At 42.4% G+C, this 24,201-nt stretch overlaps 1 protein-coding gene across 3 annotated transcripts in view; it reads right to left on the bottom strand.

Moving 5' to 3' along the window:
* daam2 (dishevelled associated activator of morphogenesis 2) overlaps positions 1 to 24,201 on the bottom strand; it is a 100,584-nt gene that overhangs the window by 48,621 nt on the left and 27,762 nt on the right. For all 3 annotated transcript variants that reach the window (XM_044166089.1, XM_044166091.1, XM_044166090.1), the window contains exons 2-3: positions 16,388 to 16,673; positions 6,087 to 6,176 (exon numbers count right to left, since the gene is read on the bottom strand). In XM_044166089.1, the coding sequence (XP_044022024.1) occupies positions 6,087 to 6,176; positions 16,388 to 16,555 (258 nt within the window). In that variant the 5' untranslated portion in view covers positions 16,556 to 16,673. The remainder of the gene's footprint in view (positions 1 to 6,086; positions 6,177 to 16,387; positions 16,674 to 24,201) is intronic.

The raw sequence follows: 24,201 nt of genomic DNA, 5'->3' as shown, positions 1-24,201 counted from the left end.
TACACTTCCTGAATAGTTGCCCTTTTAATGGAATTTCTAAAAAAAGGGTGAAGTGATGGTAAATCAGTTCTTTCCTGATCAAAACATTTTGAGAGTTAATCACAGTTGATGACTGGTATTAAAATCTCATGATAGGAAGCCAGACTCCAAAGAGTGGAGCCTGTTACAAATGAAAAGTGCAAACAGCATGCTTTTGATATGACTGGAGAGTTTGTGGTTGTCTGGCTCTGTATGTGTACACATTTGCGTGATAGCACTGAACAAATATTTTATATGGATATATACTGAGTGTTCTTCTGTTTATGGTCCTCGTCAGGGTGAAAACGTTTCAGTTGCGTGCTCTGCTGCAAGCCCATCATTCTATTAGAGCAATTACACACTTACACTACACTGTACATTCCTCACGTCTGGTGACATTAAATATGATTTACAATCCAAGTTGCAGTAAAGGAGAACAGGAATCCACAGCAGTGTATCAGGTATATTTTTGTAAGGTGTTCCTCTTATTACAACGATCTGTTTTTTTTTTTTTTGGGGTTGGTATTTTTTTGTAGTGACAGCTGCAGAGATACATGAGAGATAGATGACAAGCAGCAAACGGCCACGGGTTGGAATCGAACCCGAGCCGCTGCGGTAAAAACTCAGCCGTAATGGTATGCACTTCACCAGGTGAGATACCGGAGCGGCCCATTACAACCATCTGTTGAGGTATATATTGTTTCTCTGAAGACCTACATACCTGACTAAAGCCTGAGTTCAAGAATATTTCCCTGTGTGTTTGGCAGGCTATTGCATTTGCAGAGGCACCTGTTTTAAGAGTAGATGAAATTACATATTTCAGCTCCCCTGCTGTCATGCAACAAGCTGTCTTAAAAAGATTTCCAACCTCCTGAAAGGTTTCACTGACAATGATAATGGAGCTCACAGACTGTAAGAAACCTCTGCACATATACATTCCAAGTCCAGGTTTCAGGAACAACAGGGGGTGGAAAGTCCAAATACTCAATTGGCCACAGTTAAACCCAAAGCACTTCAAAGAGTCATGGGAGGGTTCTACTGTTTGCTTGACTCTAAAACGTACACTCAATTTTAAATGATGACTAAGAGAATGGGAGGGAGGTAAAGAGAAAAATGCCATGCTTCAAGCTGATTTGCTGATTCCAGGTCCCTGCTAACTTCAACATGTGCTTGGTCTTGATTCTGCTGCACACATGCACAAACCACAGTAGCATGTTCTGCACAACAAAGATCAGACAACCGCATATTTTGCCTTTCATGTTTTAGGCTTTGGCAGCCAACTTGGCTCAGTCACTCCTTCAAGTGTAGACCAACTGTTCAGGGTGTCAGACGGGCCCGAATCTACACAATCGCTCTCAGTGACATGCTAACATGTTTTCACGATATCTCCAGTTTCTCTGGCAACTGGAACGCTTGTCAGGCACCTCGCACTCTGTTCACATGTGCTAAGAGAAGCCGGAGGGACCCTGGGCTGTAATGTGGGGGCCTGATGTCTCAAAGTAGCACAGCACTGAATGAAATGCTGTATATTCACAGACCACTTCATAAACAAAAGGCGGGGAGTGCAAAAAGACTGCATTTAAAAAGAAAAAAGTAATTAGAAGATATTGTATTTGGCAAGAAATAAAAAAAAGTCTGCAAAAAAAGAATTGAATTTGCTATAGTTGGTGCTTAGATACAGCATCACTGTTAAATTGCAGATCAAAAGACATGTCTGGGTTTCTTCTTATTCCCAATTATATATTCTGCAAACAATTTCAGAAGCAAACACTTGATATAGATGACAAAATACTCAGAGAATGCAGAATACACAGAGACTTTAATGATCTCCTGGGCAATGTCAAATGAGCACAAGTTCGATCATGAAGCTAAAACACATCCTTTCGACTGTGTGTGTACATGTCTGATTTGCCCAGAAACAAAAGGCATAACTGCACCGAAATATGCCAGTTTCATGCCCCAAATTCTTTCCATTGTAATACCCGTATAGTCCAGTAAAGAAGGTAGCACATGGGCTATCCAGTAACTACAATAGCACTTTGTTTCAGCAAGATGTTGGAATGCTTCAGCTGTTAGTATAAATAAGTCAATATTTTTTCCGTACTCTTTGCTCCTACTGTCACCACAATATGTTCCCGTCTGCGCAACCAGGGGGATTGTCCAACATTCCAAAGAGCCAATCTCTCTGCGGGGAATATTTATCTATGGAAGTCTCACCTAAAGAGGCAGGAAATGGACAGGATATTGAATTCTGGAAGATTATGTAACACTTGCTGCCTCTTACAGGTAGCCAACATTACACACGTTTTAGCGCATGCTCAAGCTGAAATCTTTGCCTGGGGTCTCAAAAGTTTAAATGATGGGGATAAAGCACACACGGCTAATAAATGAAGACATAAGCTGCTGCCATGTTAGGTGAGGGCAATGGGTGGGTATATATGGTACCATCAGCCAGCGCATGTTAAGCAATGGCATTCCACTCATAGCATCTGAGATGAGGATAACACATACTTGGATGTTTTTGGAAAGCAAAACTGATATTATACAGAAAATCCTCTTATTAGGGAAATAAAGGACAGTAAGTGATGGATTAATGCTAGTTTTGTCAGTGTTTTGACACTGATAAAGGGCCATATTGTGATCATGGGCTGAAAACACAATGTGTGTGTGTGTGTGTGTGTGTGTGTGTGTGTGTGTGTAGTGCTACTAATGAGAGTCAGGAGCCCCTGTTTGGCTCTCAACACTGAACGATTATCAGGAGCTATTAGATGTTACATCGTGTTCTCTACCTAGGGGCTGTTGGACGAGTCATGCTTGCAAAAACAAGTATACACACACACACACACACACGTGTGCGCAACCAACCTCATTCACAGGCAGGAATGCAATGCACTCATCGAGATTTACTCATGCCATGTCTGTTTCGCTTGTGCACTAAACATGTATACAAGCTGTCCCTTCATTCTCACGCTTACCAAGAATGAAGTCCACACACACACACACACACACACACACACACACACACACACACACAGATAAACATCCAATACCCCTAGCTGTGGCTGACTGGGTGGTTGAGATCAGAGGGTTTATGTAAAGCCCGAAGGCCTCGACAAGATCTTCGAGTTAGTCATGGTACACAGAGACCATATTTACGCTAATTCCCTTACATCACTGCTGACTGGTATTAGCTAGACACTGTAAGAGGACCAGTCCCTGATAAACAAACTAAAACTGCTATTTGAATTTTTATGTTTGGGTGTAAATGATGCAATTAAAGCAGAGCTTGCTCATTTCATTCATTCAGGCTTATGAGCATTTAACTCATATGTTCTGTAGGTACTGAACAACAATGTTAGAGTTGCATTAATCAATACTTTTACATTAGCATTGAAAGAATTTATTCTGTGTAATGTGAAAAAGAACTCTTTACTGAAAAACCCACAGAGAACTCTCAGCTAACTCAGCAGTTAGCAGCTCTATGGAGCTTTTTTAGCCTCATTTAGTTCATTGTTTTGGCTCCGCAGGAACATTTAATTTACGATTCTGTCCCACTGTTCACCAACCCTGTTTCCAGCAGTAGCAGGCAGCCACTTTCCGCAAGCATGCTCTGATAAAATCACTGTATGCTACCTGCACAGCAAGAAACAGAGAGACAAAATTAGCAACTAGCTGGAGAAGAAAGTCTACAACTAGCAAGCAAAAGAACCAAATATTTTTCTCAGCAAGACCAAACTACTGCTAAAACGAGAGTGAATATTGGCTTACATTCACCAGGTGGCCCAAAACACAACTCCAATTGGACAATAATCATACTCTGTGTCTGTGTAGGTAGCCAATTGTTAGCTAACATGTTAGCCATAACAACTTTATAAAAGGACACTGGATTCTGTGTCTGTCAACTCGTTTATTGTCGAGTTCTTATACAAAGATGCAGGGAAGCCATTTTTGGTAAGACCATCTTTGCAGTTCTAGTGAATACTCTGTATCTGAAATGTCAAATGCTTGCAAATTAGGGGGTTTAAGCGGTTTTATTAGCGTAGAGAATTTTCTCAACCCACAAAGAAGCGTAACTTAGTTCTTCAGTTTATATGAAAATGTAGATTTGGAATACATGGTTTTCACTGGACAGCAAAAGAAATGGAATGGCAACGCTTGAGTGGTTTGCGGTAAATGTGTTGGCCAGTTTGTTTTGCAGGTGAACAAAGTTAGTTTGTCCCTTTGTCATGCCCTCAGTGGCTCCCTGCAAGTGTTATCTAACCACAACAACTGGAGCTGTCGCTTGGCTGGAGGAAACAAGGGAACCACTGTTTGTCGCTGACAGGAACGGCTGAGGGAAGTTCTGCTATCCTCTGCTCTCCATTCAAATCACTGTCATGCTGTAATTCTCAGGAACACAGGGCACTACTGTGTGCTGTATGCGTGTGTGGGTTATGTCTGAATAACCTGCAAGTGTGCATTTTCCTACGTATTTAGTTGTTCATGTCTGTGTCTGTGTGTGCATATTCACACAGACGTGCAGGTTATTATCTGATATTGTACGGCAGTTGTTTTTTTCCCCCCCTCATTCTCCATTACGCCGCCTCTATCCATGAATGAGGGGTTTGTTTGGTTTTTCCTCCGGCTTTCCGCTGTGCACTGTTACCCCGGTTTTGCTCTCTGTTTCCTGGCCTGGACACACAACTGTTTTTTTTTTTCACCTTAGCCTCACAGAGGAAATGATTTCTGACTGGGAGAGATGGGGGAGGAACGACAAACTAAAACATCCTACCTCTGAACCCGGCTTAGGCGCGCACTGCAAACCATTTTGGTTCCAATATGCCAAGGCTGTTGCCAAAATTTTGTTTCCACTACCTTCTACTGTACAAAGAGTCCTCATAAATGTCTGCGGTTGCTTCAGTGAGATATTCAATAACTGATATTGGAGTATTATTGAAGCTGCGACTTTTATTTGAGTTCACATATGCAAATGCACATTCTGCCAACAACTCAACTCCCTTTGATACTATGCAATATATTCAAAGGGCATAGCACACTGCAAGTCCTATGGTTATGATAATGTATTAGAAGAAAGATTATATCCTCCTCTTGTATTATTTTAACCAGTATTGCATTTCATTGTAAACTGGTGTGGTGCTCCAGCTTCCATCCTCGCCTTGACATCCCTCTAAACACACCACAATTCCACTGCTCTTCTTTTTCCTAGTAACTCAATACTGGCCTGAATACAAGTACAAACTTTTACACATGCAGGTGCACACATATGCATGCACACACACAAATGCGGTGTGTGTTTACTCCTTTTTAAAAAGGTTGTCAGAGCCTATCATATCAGCTAAGCTGAGAGCCTACATGCCTTGGAAAGAGGAAGGAGGGGTCCAGTCCTCGTCCTGCTTCCAGCACAAAACCCTCAGCCAAAAAACAAATTAGCAAAGAGACACAGGGGAGGGTTTATGACTCTTTATTCAATTTGCTATTGAGTGAGGGAGGGGGGGCTGAATTCCCCTTTTTCTCCAAGCACAATGTCATTTCCTGGTAGATATTTGACCACAAAGTGAGACCGGAGTTGTTGTGGAGAGACATGCTGAAGGGTATGAGGAGAACGAGAGATGTTTTGGCGAGGGGAAAGGGGTGAACGAGAGGGCTAACCAGAATGTTCTAGTGCTTCCATGGTATGTTGACAATTCTTAAGCAGCACAAGGAAATTGCTTGCTCCAACGTGGGGAGGGAGATTTGGAGATAGAGGGTCCTGAAACAGGGCTGGGGTTGCATTTGTGTACTCCGTGTTATTTACATATGTGTACTGTATGTGCACATACAATATTACATGAAAATTATTGTGCAGTATGTAGCTGGCGTAATATGTGCGTATGTTTACGTCAATGCAGAAATGAGGAGCTGGAAAAGGGGTTAACTGTGCGGCCGCGCTGATTCAAAATGGGTTCTGGTGAAAAGCTGCCCAATAACATTCATTGCTGACAGTTTAGCTCTAAATTGTGGGTTCAGGCAGCCAGTCAACAGAGAGATCGGAACTGATGTACAGTAAAGTAAGGCAGAGACCAACTCACCTTCTTTTTGCTGCAGTAGATCTGCCATTTCTTCTCATTGGGAAGAGCAAACATGGCCTCCCTGTTCTTATCCGTAAGGTCCAGTTCATCCTGCAACAACAAGGGAGGCTGTTTTATCCACACAGTATGAATTTTTAAACCACTGCACATTACCCAGGGAAAAAATGTGTGTTTTTTGACACATTGTAGTGTTAAACTCGTGTTTGATGTTATATTATGTTAAAGGTACACAAAATTCACAGTTCGGTATGTACCTTGGTTTTAAATAAACTTTGTGTCCTTTATTTAAAATGTAAACATTCAACAGTGGCTCATTGACCATAATTCTTACTGTAACAGATAAGGCACTCAAATACTGGCATATTGTTAATAAGAAAAAATAAATAACACAAATAAATAATAAATAAGTCATGCTCCATTGTAAGACTCTGACCTGTTGATTCCTGAACTTGCACAACGGACTGATTAACATGCACAAATGAAGGCACGTTGTAGCACAGCTCAAGCATTTTGACCATATGTTTAAATCCTGCATTCCCTAGACGTAGAGTATGGTCTCATATCTGCAAAGATTAACACTCCTATAGCATTAGTTATTGATTTGGCAAGGTCCGATTGTGCAGTGAGATGCTGCCTGAACGCTGTGGTGAGAAGGACTCGCCTTCCAGTCTGTTTTTGTCTCGTTCCGCTATTTGACACATTCGGGTGATGCAAACCCGACTTCAGTTGAACAATGTCGGCATACAGTTTGACACTAATCTGTGTCCATGTTCACTGTAACTAGCTGGGAAACCGTAATGCTCCCATACAGTTGAGCAGCGATACTACATGAGCTTGACTAATCGGGCTAAGTTGGCTAGCATGCTACAGCTGATACACAACAACTGGTGCTCTGCCAAAACGTTCCGGGTAAAACTCGTGTTCTAAAAGCGAGGTTTCTTTTGTTTACTGCTATGATTTCAACACTGATTTTAATGCGTGAGAGATGCAGGACGCGTACCCAGCAATACCACTGCCATTCAATTGAATTCGCATTGGATTAAATACGATTTCCTTATGGCATGTCAAGGATAAATTGCAGAAAAACAATGATTAAGAAAAAACATAACATACTAGTCAAGCACCATTTAAAGTAATTACTAGGAGAAACATGAATATAATTACCCCATCCCTCAGGACACAATCCCTATTGTTTTGTTATCCCTATAACAATACAGAACAAAACATAGTCGAGGAAACACAGTGACATTTGATTGTCCAACCTTCCCACTGTCTGACTGAGAACTGGTCCCTGCAGACTACAGAGGAGTGTTTTAATATTCACCCTGCTGCTCTGCTCAATTCTTCAGCTTGGTACAAGGAGCCTCCTGCACCTTTTGAAATGCATATGAGAGCAGGAAATGAGTCTCTGTGTGCCAGGGAGGAAAAGTAAAGTCTTGGAGAGATGGTTAAATCAGGGTTGAGGGGAGAAGGAGAGAGATGGAGGAAGGATACAGAAAGAGAGATGTACTGATAGAAAAAGAAGGAAGAAAGAGAAAGGGACTATGTGGTTCTGGAAATGGATGAGCACAAAAAAAATAGAGGAAAGGACGAGATGCTATAGCGCAAGGGCTTTGTGCTCAAGCTCAAACTAATCTCATCATAATAGTTTTGCTACCATGACGTCAGACAGAAGTGTCGGGCCTCCCGGGCCCCCCAGAGTGAAGATGGCTACCAGTGCCAGAGGTGGGGCCCCTTAAAGCCGGCCAGTAGATTCACAGGGTTTGTTTTCATCCATTCAGCTGGATGGGGTGGGCTGAGGTGGTCCACATTCCAAGTATCCGACACTATGAAGAATGACATCATCTCTCATCCAGTCCTTTCAATGGGATAACCAGCAGCAGCATTATTGTGGCTTTGTCAAAAAAGGAAAAATCTGAAGGGTGTGAACTGCAAGGGGGTCTAATACAGATAGAAAACACAAAAAAGCTTTAGAATCTTTGGTCAAAGCGTTTTTCATCTCCGCAGTGTGATTTCAATCACTAATTGTGACTCACACCCAGAGCTGATCATCCAAGGTCTATATTGCCTGCTACAATAAATGCATGCTGCTGTTTTTCGTGACCCTGTACACTCTTGAATTTCAAGCAGAAAACTAGCCATCTTGTGGCAGCTACACATCTAAGCTGTGACTCTCTGTCCTTCAATCTTTCAGCTTTGGGTTGCACCACGATCCTTTCTCCACATCCCCAGGCTTAGAAACTGAGGTGGAGAAGCCAGCTTGTCTCTGGCCTGTCGCCTGGTCTCCAGGTCAAAGCCTCGCTGTCCAAGCTGCTGCTGTTTGGATGCGCTAATACTGGGAGCTGGTGGGGAAATTACTGAGGATAAGACCCCTGGATTTGAACCAGATGGGAGCTGAGCCCGGCAGTTGATCTCTATGCTCATTCTCGCTCTCTCTATCTCCCCGCCGCTACTCTGGACTGCGTATTTCATTTTGTTATTATCATCAGGTAGAAGTGGTGGCGGTCTGCATTTGAAGCAGAGAAAACAGAAAAGAGAGATGATGTCCAGGATGAGGACATTGGGTGGATGGAGGAATGTTCGTGTCATGCCAGCCAGAGGACTTTTCACTTTCCAGTTATGCAATAACCGACCGTTTTCTTCCACCTCCACCCCCCCACGCCTTCAAAACTTGCTCCAATACCACATCTGCATCATGTGGCCTCTTGTCATGAGCATAGCAACACCCAAATAACACCCAGTCCCTCTCAATCTTCCAAAACAAAACCACTCTCCACTTGCTGTGTAAAACCTTGTCTTGATGTGCACCCGTCCTCCTTCGCCAACATGCTGCAGTTGGGATTTCACATACCAGTAAACCAAAGCTAATATTGTTACACCTGCTGCTAGAGAGGGGGAAAAATACATACCTAAGGCCTCTGAACCTCTTCTTTCATATTTCTTCCAGAACTGCAGATCGAATAATGTTAAAAATAAAAAAATTTAAAAACTGACCTACCCTGTCGCTCAATTGGTTTTACTCAAAGAAATAGTTAAACATTTTAGGAAGTACTCAATGAGATGAGAAAATCAATATCAATCTTATGTCTGTGAATTAAGTTCGGAGCTGGAGTAAGTACATGTTTAACGTTAGCCTAGCTTCATATAAAGACTAGAGGCAGCTGTTATTTAATATAAAATATATAAATATAAAAATTCCATAAATTTGTGCCCACTCGCGTCTTTCCATTGACTTTGTACGACATCGCACTGTGTCTAAAACTCATTTCACATTTCAGTCTGGATACACTTTTTTGAGACACCAGATTTGTACATAAAGCACGAAAAGTGAGATAAATATCCATCTTCTTATCTCACTCTTGGGAGCAAACAAAAGTGTATTTCCCAAAATGTTGAACTGTTTCTCTAAATGCCAACATTTTAGAGTAGGAATCACTTGTAGATCTTTGAGGTGAAAGTGAGCATAGTTAACAAATGCATGATGTACTGTAATACCCTACAGGGATTATGATGATAAAGATATCTCAGCACATTTGCCACCAATCATGGCTTATATAAATTAATTTGTATGACATAACAGGAGTCAGATGATAGAACAAGTGGGAGATTTCAAATATTTATTTACACCATATGGAAAGAGTGTAAAGGAAGCGAGAGGGATGCGTTGTGATGAAACATGGAAGTAAAGTCAGCAGTGTGGGAATACCTGCTACTGTTGTTTAGACTCTGTCCAATCCAGGTTAAGAGCATGGAGACAGAAATGAACTGCAGGAGCAGAGGTAGAGGGTACAAAGTGTGACGAGGTAAAAAGCGTCCACGTTGGCGTGTGCGTTTGAGATAAAGATTGAAACAAGACAAACCGCACACCGAAATGTGAGAGAAACAAAATATACAGGAAGAAAGAGGGCTCAGTGAGTGAGAAGGTGTGAGTGACTGGCACAGGAGTGGGAGTGTGTGTGTCCCTGTGACAACTGATTGAGAATGTGTGAGGCTCCACCTAAATGGGGAAATGTGTGTGGTCTAAGAGTGAAATCCTTTCACATTAATGAGCGTCTATGAAGTGACATTTCCAGATTGGATATGAATGTCTTTACCTCATGTGAAGTCTTACAGTACTGGCTGAGAGGGTCTGTCTGGGGTAGCGATGACACACACACACACACACACAGACACTGTATATATATATATATCCTGTCTCTGGGCGAGACAGGCGAGCAGAGGAAAGACAGGCAAGATGGCCGGAAGTCATATGAGGCCTCCAGGGGACCCACAGGAAGCTGTAGCTGCCATTATTGACCCAAACTAGATTCAAATCTGAGTGTGTGTTACACTAGTCCTAGCCTTACAACTAGTCCTGGAGTTCTTCGCACAAGGCAAAGATTGGCTCAGAATTATTTACCACAACCAAGAAAAGGTCAAAAACCAAATTCTTATTCTTAAGATATGGTGAGAATGAATTTAAATGCTTTACATCCCTTTATAAAATCACATCTCTCTCTCTCACACACACACACACACTCACACACACACACACACACACACACACTGGGCTCACACCGCTTTGCAGCGTTCAGATGAGTCATAGTATCCTCTCTTTGATGAGTCAGTCAGTAGCCATTGCTAGCCTACTGCCTCTCCCCTTGTCCAAACACCTCTTGACCACTTCCGTGATAAGGTTGGCTCAGGACAGTCAGAGCTGGCTTTACAACAGAGGTAGGAAGAGAGCATTAGAAATGGGAAGCCAGTTAGACAAATGCAAGGGATGGAGGGAGAGAAACAGAAAGGAAAGATGGTGCATCCCAGGGCGTAAACTGTGGAGGAAACTCGCTCCCAATGGCTCAGAGGGTGGAGAACATTTCCATTCCCTCCTGTTATGCAACGCATTTTTGATTCGCATCCGGCTTGAAAGTCACACTGGAGGGAACATTAGGAGAGGATTTATGTTTTAAAGAGTCCGGTTTTCCTGGAAACAAGTTGAGGTTTCAAATGAGAAAGGCTAAGTTTACCATCGCGGCTTTGAGAACAAAATTTACGTGCTGCTAAAAACAGTAATTGGAAGTCATATGAAGTGGACGATATTAAAGGTTGAGGCGCACAGATGCAGTGCCCAACACCGGACAGCTGGACAACTGCCCAGAGTGGTGGGATTAAAACTCTACCAAATTACGAGACGGACTAAGAAAGAGTGGAGGCTCCCACAGAAAGAGGAAAGAGACAGACAGACAAAGCAGATACAAAAAGAGGGCAGAGAGAACACACACTAATCTGATGTCTGCCAGTACTGTACTTGCCAGATGTTGGCCTAGTAGACCCGATTCAGTTGCGCCAATTTGGCTATGAGTACTGTACATTATATCCTCTCTCATCTCAACACACAACTCATTGCAGATGGGTGAAAGACAGGACATTCCTTTTTAATAATTAGAGCATTCATTTGCAACCTGTATGCAAAAAGAAAAATGCCATACGGATGCTGAGTCAGACTTGGCATCTTCTGTTCTTCACAACTAAAATCTAAAAATGAGCCATTGCATTTAATTCTATTCCACAGCAGATTCTCTACCCCGAGTGCCTCCAAACTGTTGCATTTTTGTCTTCTTTGGTGTTTACTTCTCTCTTTTTAAAAAAATGTTTTAGTCTGCAGTGGCACTGCGTAGTTGGGTTCAGGCCCTTGCAAATGTGTCGACACACTGTGACCATATGCCAACCTTGCCACAGCAAATGAAATGTGTTCATTCCCATCAGCTGAAACTTGTAAATGGCAGTCTAGTTGTCCCCAAACAACCTCACACTTTGGTTTCTTTTTGAAGAAACAAAAACTGCATTTTGGATTACCAAACTGCCATCAGTGAGAAATGTACCCAAGTACCAAAATGAAGCAGGATTCTCAATTACCTAAATATAAAGAGCAATTTCACATTTGATGATAAAATGTTATTAGCAGGGAATTGCCTTTATAAACAACAATAAAGCTGCCATTGTTCTTGAAGCACTGCCAAACTTCACACATGGCCTATATATCAACTATGCGTGCGAGCCTTGAAACACTGGTGGAAAGAAACTGTTTAAAATGCACCCAGATCCAAGAAACAGAACCCAGAACTGCGGCATATTTGCGATCAGGAAATTCTGCAGCCAGCTGCAAATGTGTAGTTTAATTGATGTAATCCATTAGCTCCTCTGATGTGGTCTTTGTTCATTGTGTCCAAATCAGTGGCGATTGCTTCCAGGTTCATTTGCATGGGTTTGTCAAGTTCATTATTGGCATAGGAGGCTTTCATATGGGTTTATGGCAGACTTGGAACCAGCTTTATTCTTCTTTTCTCTAGGATAAGTTGTTGCACATTTGGAAGACGAGAGTAAGTGTTTACACAAGGGAACCAATGATGGATCCCACACATGCTTATTCTGCAATATTAGTTTTGTAAGCTACACCGCGAGGACAATAAGTCATTTCTTTAGGTACATTACTTGTTCTATACTCTGTATAGAACTCTACACTGTATTTTTCATGAAGTAGCAGAGAAGTTAGTAGAGGTTGCTTAAAAGTTACGCATTTGAGAACTCTTCCAATGTTTAGGTATAATGTAGCCGAGAGTTGACAGCAGATGTGGTTCTGAGATACCAGAACTTGCTGGTGTGTCTTTGGGTGGTGACAATGGTTGAAATATATGCGATGAGAGGTACCCAGTTTATCACCATAGTAATACGTCTATTCCATTTAATATTCCAAGCAACGACCATGGCACAGTAGACAAGTTACAGGAGGATTTTAAAAAGGATAAAGATTTTCTGGCATACAATATCTCCGAGACAAGTCAGCTACAGTCTTTTCTTCCGGCAACAGTGTGGGCTGAGTGTGCACTGTGCAGTCTCTAGACACAGTGGAGGACCCCATTATGGACGTGAAGACACGTGGAGGTGGTTTACTTCTCTGTTTGGCCCAGATCTGTCGCTCCCACTCCAGAGGCTCCATTGAGTCTCACTCTCCTCCTCAGAGAAGGCTTTCATAACAATAATCCCGTCTCCCGTTGCCATGGAAACACACTATGTTGTGTTATTCTCTATTTTTCTTTATTTCTTCTCCTGTAGCACAGCTACTCGCCTCACTACATTGGCTCTCTATGTCAGCGTTAAAAGCATTGTGTCCAGACTGAGTGACTGCTCGAGGTCTGGTTGTAGAGGTTTTTGGACGACTGGTCAAATGTGTCAGCATGTCGGCTGCAGGATCAGTAAAACAGATGTGAGGGCTTGGCCAGATGACCATCGTTAGGTAGAAGCAGTTTGTGCATTGGTCATACAATCAATGCAGACATGAATCACTATAACTATCACACTTTGAACTGGAACATAATTTTTCCTTTTCAAAAACATTGTAGCACGAGATTTCACATCACACTTAGTCATCCCTTTTTGTAGTCAAAAATAATGTCAGCGGGTTTTTAAAAAAAATGTATTGTTAATAGTTTTTTTTATTATCATCAACAGTAAGATTTGCTGTCAGAGTGCCGGTGTTACACCGCAGGGAAGAGAGAGACAAAGAAAACAAACTTACCTAGCCTACATGTCAAGGGCAGACAGTGTGTTGTTAGTGGTATTGAAGATTAAGGACCACACAAGCATCTAACTGGACCGAAGTGACAGTTGCACGTACATTTACATGCTGTTTAATGCGCTGCAGCTGAGCAGCTAATCAGCTGTCTAGCCTGCAAACTTAAGTTAGCAGTGCACTTTTCCCAATGCAAGCTAAGGTGCAGGAAAAGACGTGTGTTCATGTTTGTAAGTTAGATAAGAAGGAGACTTTAGCAGGAAAGTTAATGTGGGTTGTTGTTCAAAGACTTTGGCTCTTGTGTTGCGTAACAGGCTGCTGTCTGCATCTGCTCTGCCTATGATAGAACGCTGACATTACTGCTTTATGCAAGGTTTGATTGGCTGTATTGAAATAAAGTCTCCATCTGCGTAGGCAGATACAGGAAAGGTATTCTGTCGAAGTAATGCAAAACTAGGGGGCGCCATCATGAAACAAAAAATATAAAATATATATTTCTCCCTTTTGGTTTCTGAGTGCTAGTGACTTGCAGAGCAGATATGTATGCTGTAGCAGACAAAAAATGCAATTTAATATCAGTTGGACTTTAACCTTGTCTGCTACATTCAATGCTAGAATTCTGCAACAAGATGAACCAGAGCCTAACACAACCATTACCCCACAGACAAAACATCCAAGATTGCGAACGACACCATCAGATGCATCTGTCCAACAACCATCTTAAAAATAATCTATTCACAACATGTGGAAGGGCTGAGATCCAATGAGAAAATGCCAAATCCTCTTTCTCTCCTGGGTCGAAAAGCTGCAAATCAAGAGGTTTTGAAATCGGGGATGGATCTGTCTGCTCTGTTTCTTCTTCAGCTTATGCATCTGTGTCAGTTTCATTGCAAGCTCAGATATTTACCCCAAAACAAGCTGTGGGTCAGTCCTCTCAACCGTGAGGACTGCTGTGATTTGGCTAAGTGCTCCCATATGACGGGCATGTTCTTATTTTATTCCAGCAATCCATGTCTCTGTTCGCTTTTCCAAAATGTTTCTCCATGTAAAAACCTGATTCATGTATGAATTTGTTCAGGCCACGTAGAGCATCAAGTGCATCAAATAACCTGTTGGTCCTTCGGCACTAACCTTTTGTTATTACACAGCTGAGAGGACATTAGGTCATTCCAGTCTAGCAAATACTGATTGAGGCAATCAATGTCTTGATTGCTACAGTCCTAACTTTTTTCTCTAAACAAGCTAATAAATATACTGCAGCTACTGAGGTTTAATGGCTTGTGCATTACCAGTGATTATAAAGGAGCCTAGACAGCAAATTTAGGGTCAAATCAGGTCAATTAAAAATGGGGAAAAGATCACCATTGGGAAAACATCTGCCTTGATAACAGTGAATAATTCCCTATCACAAATGGAATTTCACTTAATCTCCTGAATTGATTTTGACAGTTGGAGGAATGATATATCCTGCAGGTGGTGAAGTTTAGCATTCCCCAAGACTAAGACCTGACAGTGCCAGAAGCAGTCCTGTAGCCATGCTGCTGAGCACATTGTTGAGAGAGGGAGACGGAGACAGACGAAGAAGGAAATCTGAGCTCGAAGGAGAATGACAGAAGCCCTGAGATGGAGACAGACAGGACCGAAACAGACCAAGAGACAGGAACTGGGCAAACAAAGAGACAGAAACAGCAAAGCCCTGTTCTTCCAGCAAAGCCAGAACCAGCCTGCATGGCAGCTGAAACCCACAGCAGACTTCTCCATTCTGACAGCTGTGCCTGTGTCTGGCACAGATACAGACCAACAACCTCTGCCAACGAGTGTGATCTGTGCACGAGATGGGAACGGTCGCGCAAAGGGGGTAGTGGAAAGGATGAGCTTCTGAATTTGTGGAATGGGGGGGTTGGTGGTGGACTTGGTGCATGGTCTCATCCAACCATCAAAATGCCCTACACAAGATCAAACCCCTTTCTGTTCCTGTCCCTAATCCTGTTGAGTTGAGATAATGAACAACACGCAAAGGAAGGGAAAGGAAAATAATTGGACTGCTCAGCATAAGAAAATTCCTGGGTTAGTATAGTTTTGAGCCAAGTTCATAGGTTTTATTTGTGTTTTCATTTCACGGGCAGCATTTCTGTAGGGTGACTAATTTCAGAAATTGGTTCTTAGTGGAGCATCCATAACAGCACAGAATTATATTACATTCAAGTTGAACAGGCTCATTAAACTGATTCAGTTTGGCAACAGATATATATGCAGATTACCCAGCTACTTTTCCTATACTTTTTCTGTACTATCCTGAAAACGTGCTGCTATAAGTTCCGATCCTACAAAAATCATTAAACATCATAGAACAATGTCCTTAGTATACTGTCAAAGTAATTCCACAGCGACTGCTAGCAAGCAGGCAATTAGTTCACATGTGAAACATACTGTAAGACTGAGTCATGCATTATGTAGCCCAAGAAACCGCTTAGGTTTTATTGCAGTAGCATTCAGTGAACAAAATGCCCAGTCGATCACTTAGTGTGACTTTGCTCCAGTACTGAAATAGCTGAAGAGGTGATGAATGTAAACCTCAAATTTATAAAACATTCCCTTACCACAAGTCCAACGTGGTCTGTGTTAAGACTTAGGCCCAAGTCTAGGCCTAACTAGTTAGATTCATTAGGGGCACACATTTGCTTTGGATGACATTCTAAGAAATCATTCGACTAGCGTCCTCAGCTATTAAGATTGCTTTATCTTTACTCACCACCAGTTCAGAGAAACGTGCGTGCAGCTCCTCAGCGGGTGGCATGGGGGCGCTGAACTCCAGCAGCTGCAGGGGCACGCTGTCCTTGAGGTTGATCTCCGGGGGCTCGCTGCTGCCAAAGCAGCACAGGAAGCCCAGGCCCGGCCGCGTCCTCTTCCTGGGGGGCATGGTGGCTGTGGTGACACAGGTGGCAGTGATGGTGCTGGACCAGGAAAGTAGAGGAAGGGGCCAGGGGCAGGGAGGGGGAGTGGAGAGGAGGACGAGGCTGCTATCTAGGGGGCATGATCTAGAAGAGAAAGAAGAAAGAGGGAAAAGGTTAGCGATACCTTGACAATGCCAGCTGAACCATGTTTGGTATCTCCAGTGTAATTAAGAATTACTTTCAGTGACATTCAATACATTTAGACAAGCATGTTTAATGTCACAGTGCATGACATTTCCATGTACAGTAAATCACTGATCTTATTTTCAATCAAAATGTAGCACAACAGAGATTCAGCCTATACTCAGTTCATGAAGTCTTCCTGCTGGTCTATACACCTAGTATCTGGCCAATGTTTCCTTGGAAAGAAATTATTTGCGGTGCACAGGAAATGAAGAAATGTATGTTTCCAGCAGTTTGTTTGGAATAAATACAGGAAGACACATCAGCAGCAACAGCCACCACAGCTAAACAAAAGGAAAAAATGCTACCTAAAAAGAACTGTATTAACTCCATCATGAGAAAATCCAAGCAAGACGACATTACAGTGCTAGGAATACAGACTGATTAAGAAGCGATCCAGCGAAAGTACACTGCAGAAATGGTTTAGCAATGAGAGCCTACCGCCACAGATGACACAAACATCAACAAGGAGTTGTAGCAAGTCCAAAACTTTTAACAACCGTTTCATCTTTTCGCCTTCCAAATTTTCTTTATTCCCTATTAACATGTGCCAGGGCAGAGATACTCTTGCTGCATGGCAAGTGGGCAGAGAGGCTGCAAGGGCCGCCATCATATCCTCGTCTTGACATTGGTGCTCTTATGCCTCGACAAAGAAACCTTTTGTCCGTGAGGTACAATGGTGCCTGTGCAGTGTGTGTCTGTTTGTGCAGACGTACACCAAGAGCTGCCCCAGCAGTGCCTTCACTCCTTCAATGGAGTGTACACTGTGTGTATGTGTATGGACAGAAGCGAATGATACACACTACAACAGGAGCAGAAGACTGAATAGGCCGAGACACCCTGGAGGATTTCCTCAATGCTACGAAAAGGATATAGGTGGTCTTCACTGAATGAATAATACACTCTTTACACCATATTATGTCCTATCAACCATACTTGCTTACACATTGTGAGCTTGCACCCACAGTGGCTCACACAGTTGCCAAAGCGCTTCTTTATGTAACAGTTTACTGCATTTGTGAATGAATGGACCTCAAACCTGTTGTGCAAATACCACGGAAATGCAAATCCAGCAGAAGTATTTGATCAATAAATCAATTTTGGAGCCATTTAATATGAAATACAATAAAAAAGAACATAGAACCAAGACCAACAAAAGCAGATTTTAAAAAGCACATACTTCTGTTCCACTCCCAAATGTTATGCATTTGAGATTTTGTACATAACCAAACAAGTATTAAGTAATGGCTAGAGCTTTGCACCCATCTGTTTAATATGAAAGTTTATGACTTGAGTTTCCACAAGAAGCCACAATCTACTACATCTTGACTGAGCACAACTCTCCCCCATCACTCTCTCACACATTTGTTTGGCCTAGGAGTTCTCATTGCACCATCTAAAAATAGCCTGATGGTAAATTCTTTATGAATGCGCTGGGCCCTCGACAGGAGCTTAAAGGGGAAAAAAAATGAAGAGAGAAAACACCACATTTCCATCTTGCCCTTTTGTCGTTTGCTCATTTGCCTTTTCCGCCTCCTTGAATCTGCCATCCCTCTAAAAAGGCAGAAGAAGCAGAGCTGTGCACAGCTACAAATGGACTGGAGGCTATTTTAAATAAAAAAAAGCAACAAAAGCTTTTTCTTTGGCTTGTTGAACATGTGCATGTATTGTATTGTATCTTAAATCATTCTGTATATTCACCTTCAAATATGGGGACTGTTTCATAGTCATTGCATCAGTGTGCTGAATGTCAATTATAGCATGTGTGGCATCTTGTATATGTGTGCCTGTGTGAGGTACATTTGATACTGTACCAGCATGTGCATTATAATAGCCGAGGTGACAATCCCCAAACGCCCCCCATCAGGGTGGGATTAACCTGCTACGGGGCTCCAGGGCAAAAATGACCTGTGTGCCCCTATTGACCCCCTGTTCCTCCCATTCTCTGTGCATAGTATATTTACTGTATCATGTTGCCTGTACAGTAAGCAAACTTTGGGTACAATGGACACTGCACATTACAAATGGCATCTTCATTATATTTTGCCCAGGCAGAGCCCCAGAGACTGTGTGTCAGTGAGTATGTGTTGCTCTTACATTGCAATCATGTTAGGAAGGCCAGTATGGACAAAAGGGACAACTACAGTGACCAAAAACGGTTTCAATGTACATATGAGCATGTGAGTGCTGTTTTCAGACAGACCTGAAAAAATGTGACCCTATCCTTTAAGGTCCTTAAGAATTTCAGTTTACATTGTGCTTTAGTGGTGTATAATGACTTGTTTTTTGTGATAGAATTATGTCTAGGAAGGTTTGTTTTAGTGTTGTGAGGTCCTACAACATTCTTTGGATAATTGTTGTTGTTTAGAATATGGTACTTCCTATTGGTCACGTTGTTGCACATCATTATGTTATACAGCTCACGGTGCTTGGTTGTAACCCCCAAGGATCTGAGTTGCCCACTTTGCCCAGGTAAACAGGCCTTGTCCGCCAAAATCTCTATCCATTCAGAAACAACCTACAGTAACGAGTCTTCTCAATCTTGAAATTGCAGTCACAGTGTAAAACTTCCCCTAACCAGTATGCAGGTATTGTGCGCAACAAGTTGCAGAGACGCTACATTGACTCGTATCATACCAGATGTGGCTAAGCATGGCATGCTGACCAAAATTGCATGGATGTACTGTATAGGCATAGATGAGTATTAATTGTGTTGAGTCAGTGGAAAAAAGGAAATGGTACAACACTTGAGATGACAGCAAAAAAAAAAAAAAATCCCAATTCAGGGAGGTAAAATCATGGAGATTTTTTCCATACATTTACACTTGAAAAGGCTCTGCCTCGAACTATTAACAGTGACGACTTTTCATCATTTTTATAAGTATGAGCCGGTGCCAAATCTTTATGGTGGTGAGTTAGTTATTGTTGCTGTGGACAGCTGGCGGAGACTAATGGAAAAGAGGCTGCTCTACGGGGGTTTTAAAGCCATTCAGCAAAAAACACAACCTAAACCTCCTGTCCAGTGTCTCTGTCTGTCTGTGTCTGTGTGTCTGTGTGTGTGTGTGTGTGTTTCTATCTTCACTCTCCCACAGAGCCCCACGTGCGGCCAATCCTCACTCAACACCAGTTCTTCTGGCTGTCTTCCAGCCCATGCCCAGGGAAAGTAGGCCAAGGAATCCAAATACACACATACAGTCTATATACAGAAATACAGAGAATATAAGGAAGCCAGAACACTGAAGACTGTGCATGTGTAAGCTTTATCATTCTCTGTATAGTAGAGTCACCCCACAAACAATCCAAATTGACCATGTCCACTGCCATATGTGTCCTGAGAGCCCCTCTTATCTCCCAGCTTTTCATTTCATCCCTCTCTTCCTCCCCTTCCTCCCTGATTCGCTGTCATCTCCCATTATTCCTCTTTTTCAGGCTGAATGGAGTGACATTTCCCTCCATCAACCCCCCTCTGACAGTAACATCTGTCATTTTTCCTTGCCACTTCTCGCATCTCCTTCCCCATGTTCTACTCTTCTGTTCCTTCCATCTCGGTGGTTATGCTTTTCTTGCTAGAGAGACTGTTTTACGTCTTTTTCTGTAAATGTATTTTGGGAAATCCACTTCGCTTACTTTCCAAAAGTGGATAAAACACACCAAACAACAACGCTAAAGCTCACTGATCAACATGAATTCTTGTTTGTTTAACCTGTAAATAAACAGAAATGTCGAAATAATAACTTGTGGTTTTAGGGGGATTTACATGCTAGAACAATTTATTGGCTAACGATGGTGTCACACAGTGCCAGTGTGCAGCTTCCCGAAGTCTTGTTGTCACAGAGAGAGGTTTAGTGCAATCATGCATGTACAGAGAACAAAACCAAGACCTGTGCTTGCCAACCATATCTGGCAACTAGCACTATAGCTGAAAATGCTACACAGAAGTACTGGGCGGATGGATGAACTGTTGGTGGTCAAGAAATGGCATATACCTCCCATATGGCATATGAAATTAAAAATTGTTTTTTTACATTTTTGTTAATGTACAGGTTAAAGAAGTAAGATACATTGTGCAAATGAGACAACTTAAGAGGTTGGTAAGTATATTTTTTAAATTTTGGACAGGGCCAAGCTAGCTATTTCCCCATGCTTCCGGTCTTTAAACTAGGATAGGCTAACCATGCCCCAACTAACGCTCTGCGTTTAATGCACAGATGTGACACTGATATCGATCTTCTTACTGTATCTCACTCAGAAAAAAGCAAATGGGCAAAATTTCCCTAAACTATTTCTTAAACTATTTGTTCTCATTTTTCTTTTTCTGCCACTTTTGCAGTGCTCTCCATTTTCACACTTGCTCTTCTCTGTCATTTCCTCTCTGGTCTTTTTTCATGTCAGTGAGTTACACATACACACTCAGACTTCCTCACTCTTCCCTGCTCATCACTGGGAAACAGATGTATGTATGGTCGCGTTAGAAGTCACAGGAAAGGGAAGCTATCACTGAACGAGTGAAAGCCTGTGGATCTCTATAGGCTAGTGCTAATTAAAGCCATCTGTGTGGGAGATGCAGGAAGAAGTGCTCAGAGATTGTTCACTGCTAACTGCTTGTCATGACAGAACTTCTGCTTACATGCCACTGCAACAAACACACTGCATCTGTGTGCACAGCCATGCAGTCACATGTTGACGCGTTTAAAAATTCAGACACACCCACTCAAGATTCAGATGTAAGCACATACACACATGCAGTATTTGCATACTCACACACCAAGAGCCCTGAAGCAGAGAGGGGAGCCTGCTGGCTGCTCAGTGTTTGAAGAGTCTGGAGAGCAGCCGAGCAGAGACAGAGAGATGAAGGAGGTGAGGGAGGGAGGCAGGGATAAAGAGAGATACTGCTGCCACTTCTCATTCAGCCCAATACCTCATCGCTTCATCCCCAGCGCCGGGAAGTAGGTCAGTGGAGGAGGAGGAAGAGGAGGAGAAGGGGGCGGCAGTGAGGAGAGACGGGCTGCTGCTGGTGTGGGATTGTGTGTGTGTGTGTGTGTGTGTGTGTGTGTGTGTGTGTGTGTGTGTGTGTGCAGGCGAGAGACAGCAGAAAAGGTGTATATCTATGCAGAGATCAGTCTCTCCAACATCTGTGCCTGCGTAATTTCAATTCTCTTCCCAACATCTGTCACACAACACAATGCTTTTAGTACCAAACAGAAAATCGGATACAAATCAAGCTCCTGTTTTTTTTTCCCCCCATCCCTCCCGAATAGACACGCTTGAACCAAATCAAACACGCTGCTTCATTCACCCATTGTCTCTCCTTTCCTTTTTAACTCTGCACATTCCCCTCCTTCTTTCTCCTCAAACTACAACTGCAGTGGGCTTCTGCATTAAAATGCATCTTGCTCACCTTCTCCTCCTTCATTCTCCTGCCTTTTCTTCCCTCCTCCACACTCCAGTACCTCTACCTGCCCCTTACTTTCACACTATGAAAGTGCCCTTGTCATTTGTAGTACATGGATCCATTCTAATATAGCTCTTTTCACCCAACTCCTTCTTTTTGGAAGGGAAGAGAAATGTAGGAGGAAAAACAAGAAGCAGCAATAAAACTGGTTGAAACAAATAACAAGTAGAATAAGAAAAGGCACAGAAGAGAGAGCAAGATTATTTTAAAGAGGCACTGAATAAAAGATCAGAGGCAGGCCTGCAGCACACTTTTTTTTTTTTTTGCACACACATTGTTTCTGAGTCCCGCAAATGAGGACCATTCCTCCAGGGTGCTGGGCCGCAGAGGAGGGTACAGTCAGCCTTACGTAAGCACCCAGCACCAGAGATGGGGAAGCAGTGCCAACAAGATGCAAAATGCAGTGATTAAGGGATTGGCATTGTTTCGGCAAACTGTTGGTATGCAGCTGGCGAGAGAAGCACATATCTGACTGAGCCAACACCAGTGTTGGAAGTGAAAAAGCACCAGGCAACTATAATCCCTAAGATTTCAGTCCTGGTTGATTTAGTGACATCTATGGTTACAGTGGAATAGCTAGTGCATTTTAATTATTTAGTTCCCAGAGTTCCATTCGAAATGGCACTATCAACTACTGAGGGGCAGCAAATATGCCTTAAGCAGCTTCTCTGTCAGAAAGAAGAGCAATGTGGATCCATTTACAGTGTGCACCCTCAAACAAACTGTGAGCTTGGAGGATTTATTGATACATTGTTACAATAAAGAAGTCGTTCAACATGGTAATACGCAGCTCATGTTTAAATGTTGTTTCCTTTGGGACTAAGTATGCAATTGGAATCCTGCACAGGAAAGGTAGACACCTGTAACATGAAAACTACTGGCCTATTTCAGAATGTAAATCCAGTGAAATGCTACTGCTTAAGAAATTCCAGCCATAAATAGGATAACAAAAATGAAGTTTGATATAAAGACAATTGTAAGGATTATAACATTATTGGAATAATCAAACCTAATCCATCCCATTATTTCAAATTGAGATTTTGCAGATCCACACCTTTTCCTCGAATTGGTACGGGTACTCACAGCAGATGACAAATCACAATTTATTAGTAAACTCCTAACTGTCTGTGAACTGCAGAATTGATACAGGATACCAACATGGAGGACTGGGACACCAATGTGAACACGCACCAAAAGGTCTTAAATTGTTTTGTGTTGGCACATGTCTGCATGTCCCCATATTTGTGGGTAGTCATGGTTGTGTACGGGTATGTAAGAAATTGCATGTAGGACACATGCAATTTTTACATGATGCGGAAATGAGCCACTCACACTCATTAATTTGACATGAGGTAGCTATTCAACTCAGCCATTGGACACATTGGAGCGATGCCATCCTTTGGATTTTGTTGCCCCAGACATGCCCTCTCCAACATGCCCTACTCTTTCTACTGTCTGCCTGTGCAATGACTAATGGACCTACCCTTCAATTCTTTTCTCCCCCCCTCCAAAGCCACTGGCTCCAAACCAAATCACCACGGATACTGAAAACTCACTCTCCCATGGACCCCATTGGATCTGTGGCCCACCCACAGTCACTGCTTCAGGCCTTGGGGAAGCCATACCACATCACACATCTTACCCTGTTCAGAGGCCACACTGTAGAGCCAAGGGTTAGGGTTACATTTAGGGCTGGGTTTAAAAAAAAGAAAAAGAAAAATTAGATTTTCCGATTCAAAACGATCATCATTTGAGCTACCTGATAGTGATTCATAAAATCTGAGATCGATCTTTTAATATATGCCTGCCCTTTTCCCGTGGATGCATGAAGCTTTAGTGTACTTTATGTAAAGAAATGGTGATATGTGATTGATCTGAAACAGCTGGCATTAAAACCATCCATGAACAAATTAACGTAAACAAATACACTGTACATTAGAAACATGCAGCACTGAGTCCACCACACACATTGGGACT

Source organism: Siniperca chuatsi, linkage group LG15 (genome assembly GCF_020085105.1).
Source record: "Siniperca chuatsi isolate FFG_IHB_CAS linkage group LG15, ASM2008510v1, whole genome shotgun sequence".
In the NCBI taxonomy this organism is placed as follows: Eukaryota; Metazoa; Chordata; class Actinopteri; order Centrarchiformes; family Sinipercidae; genus Siniperca; species Siniperca chuatsi.
This window is presented reverse-complemented; position numbering and strand designations above follow the sequence as displayed.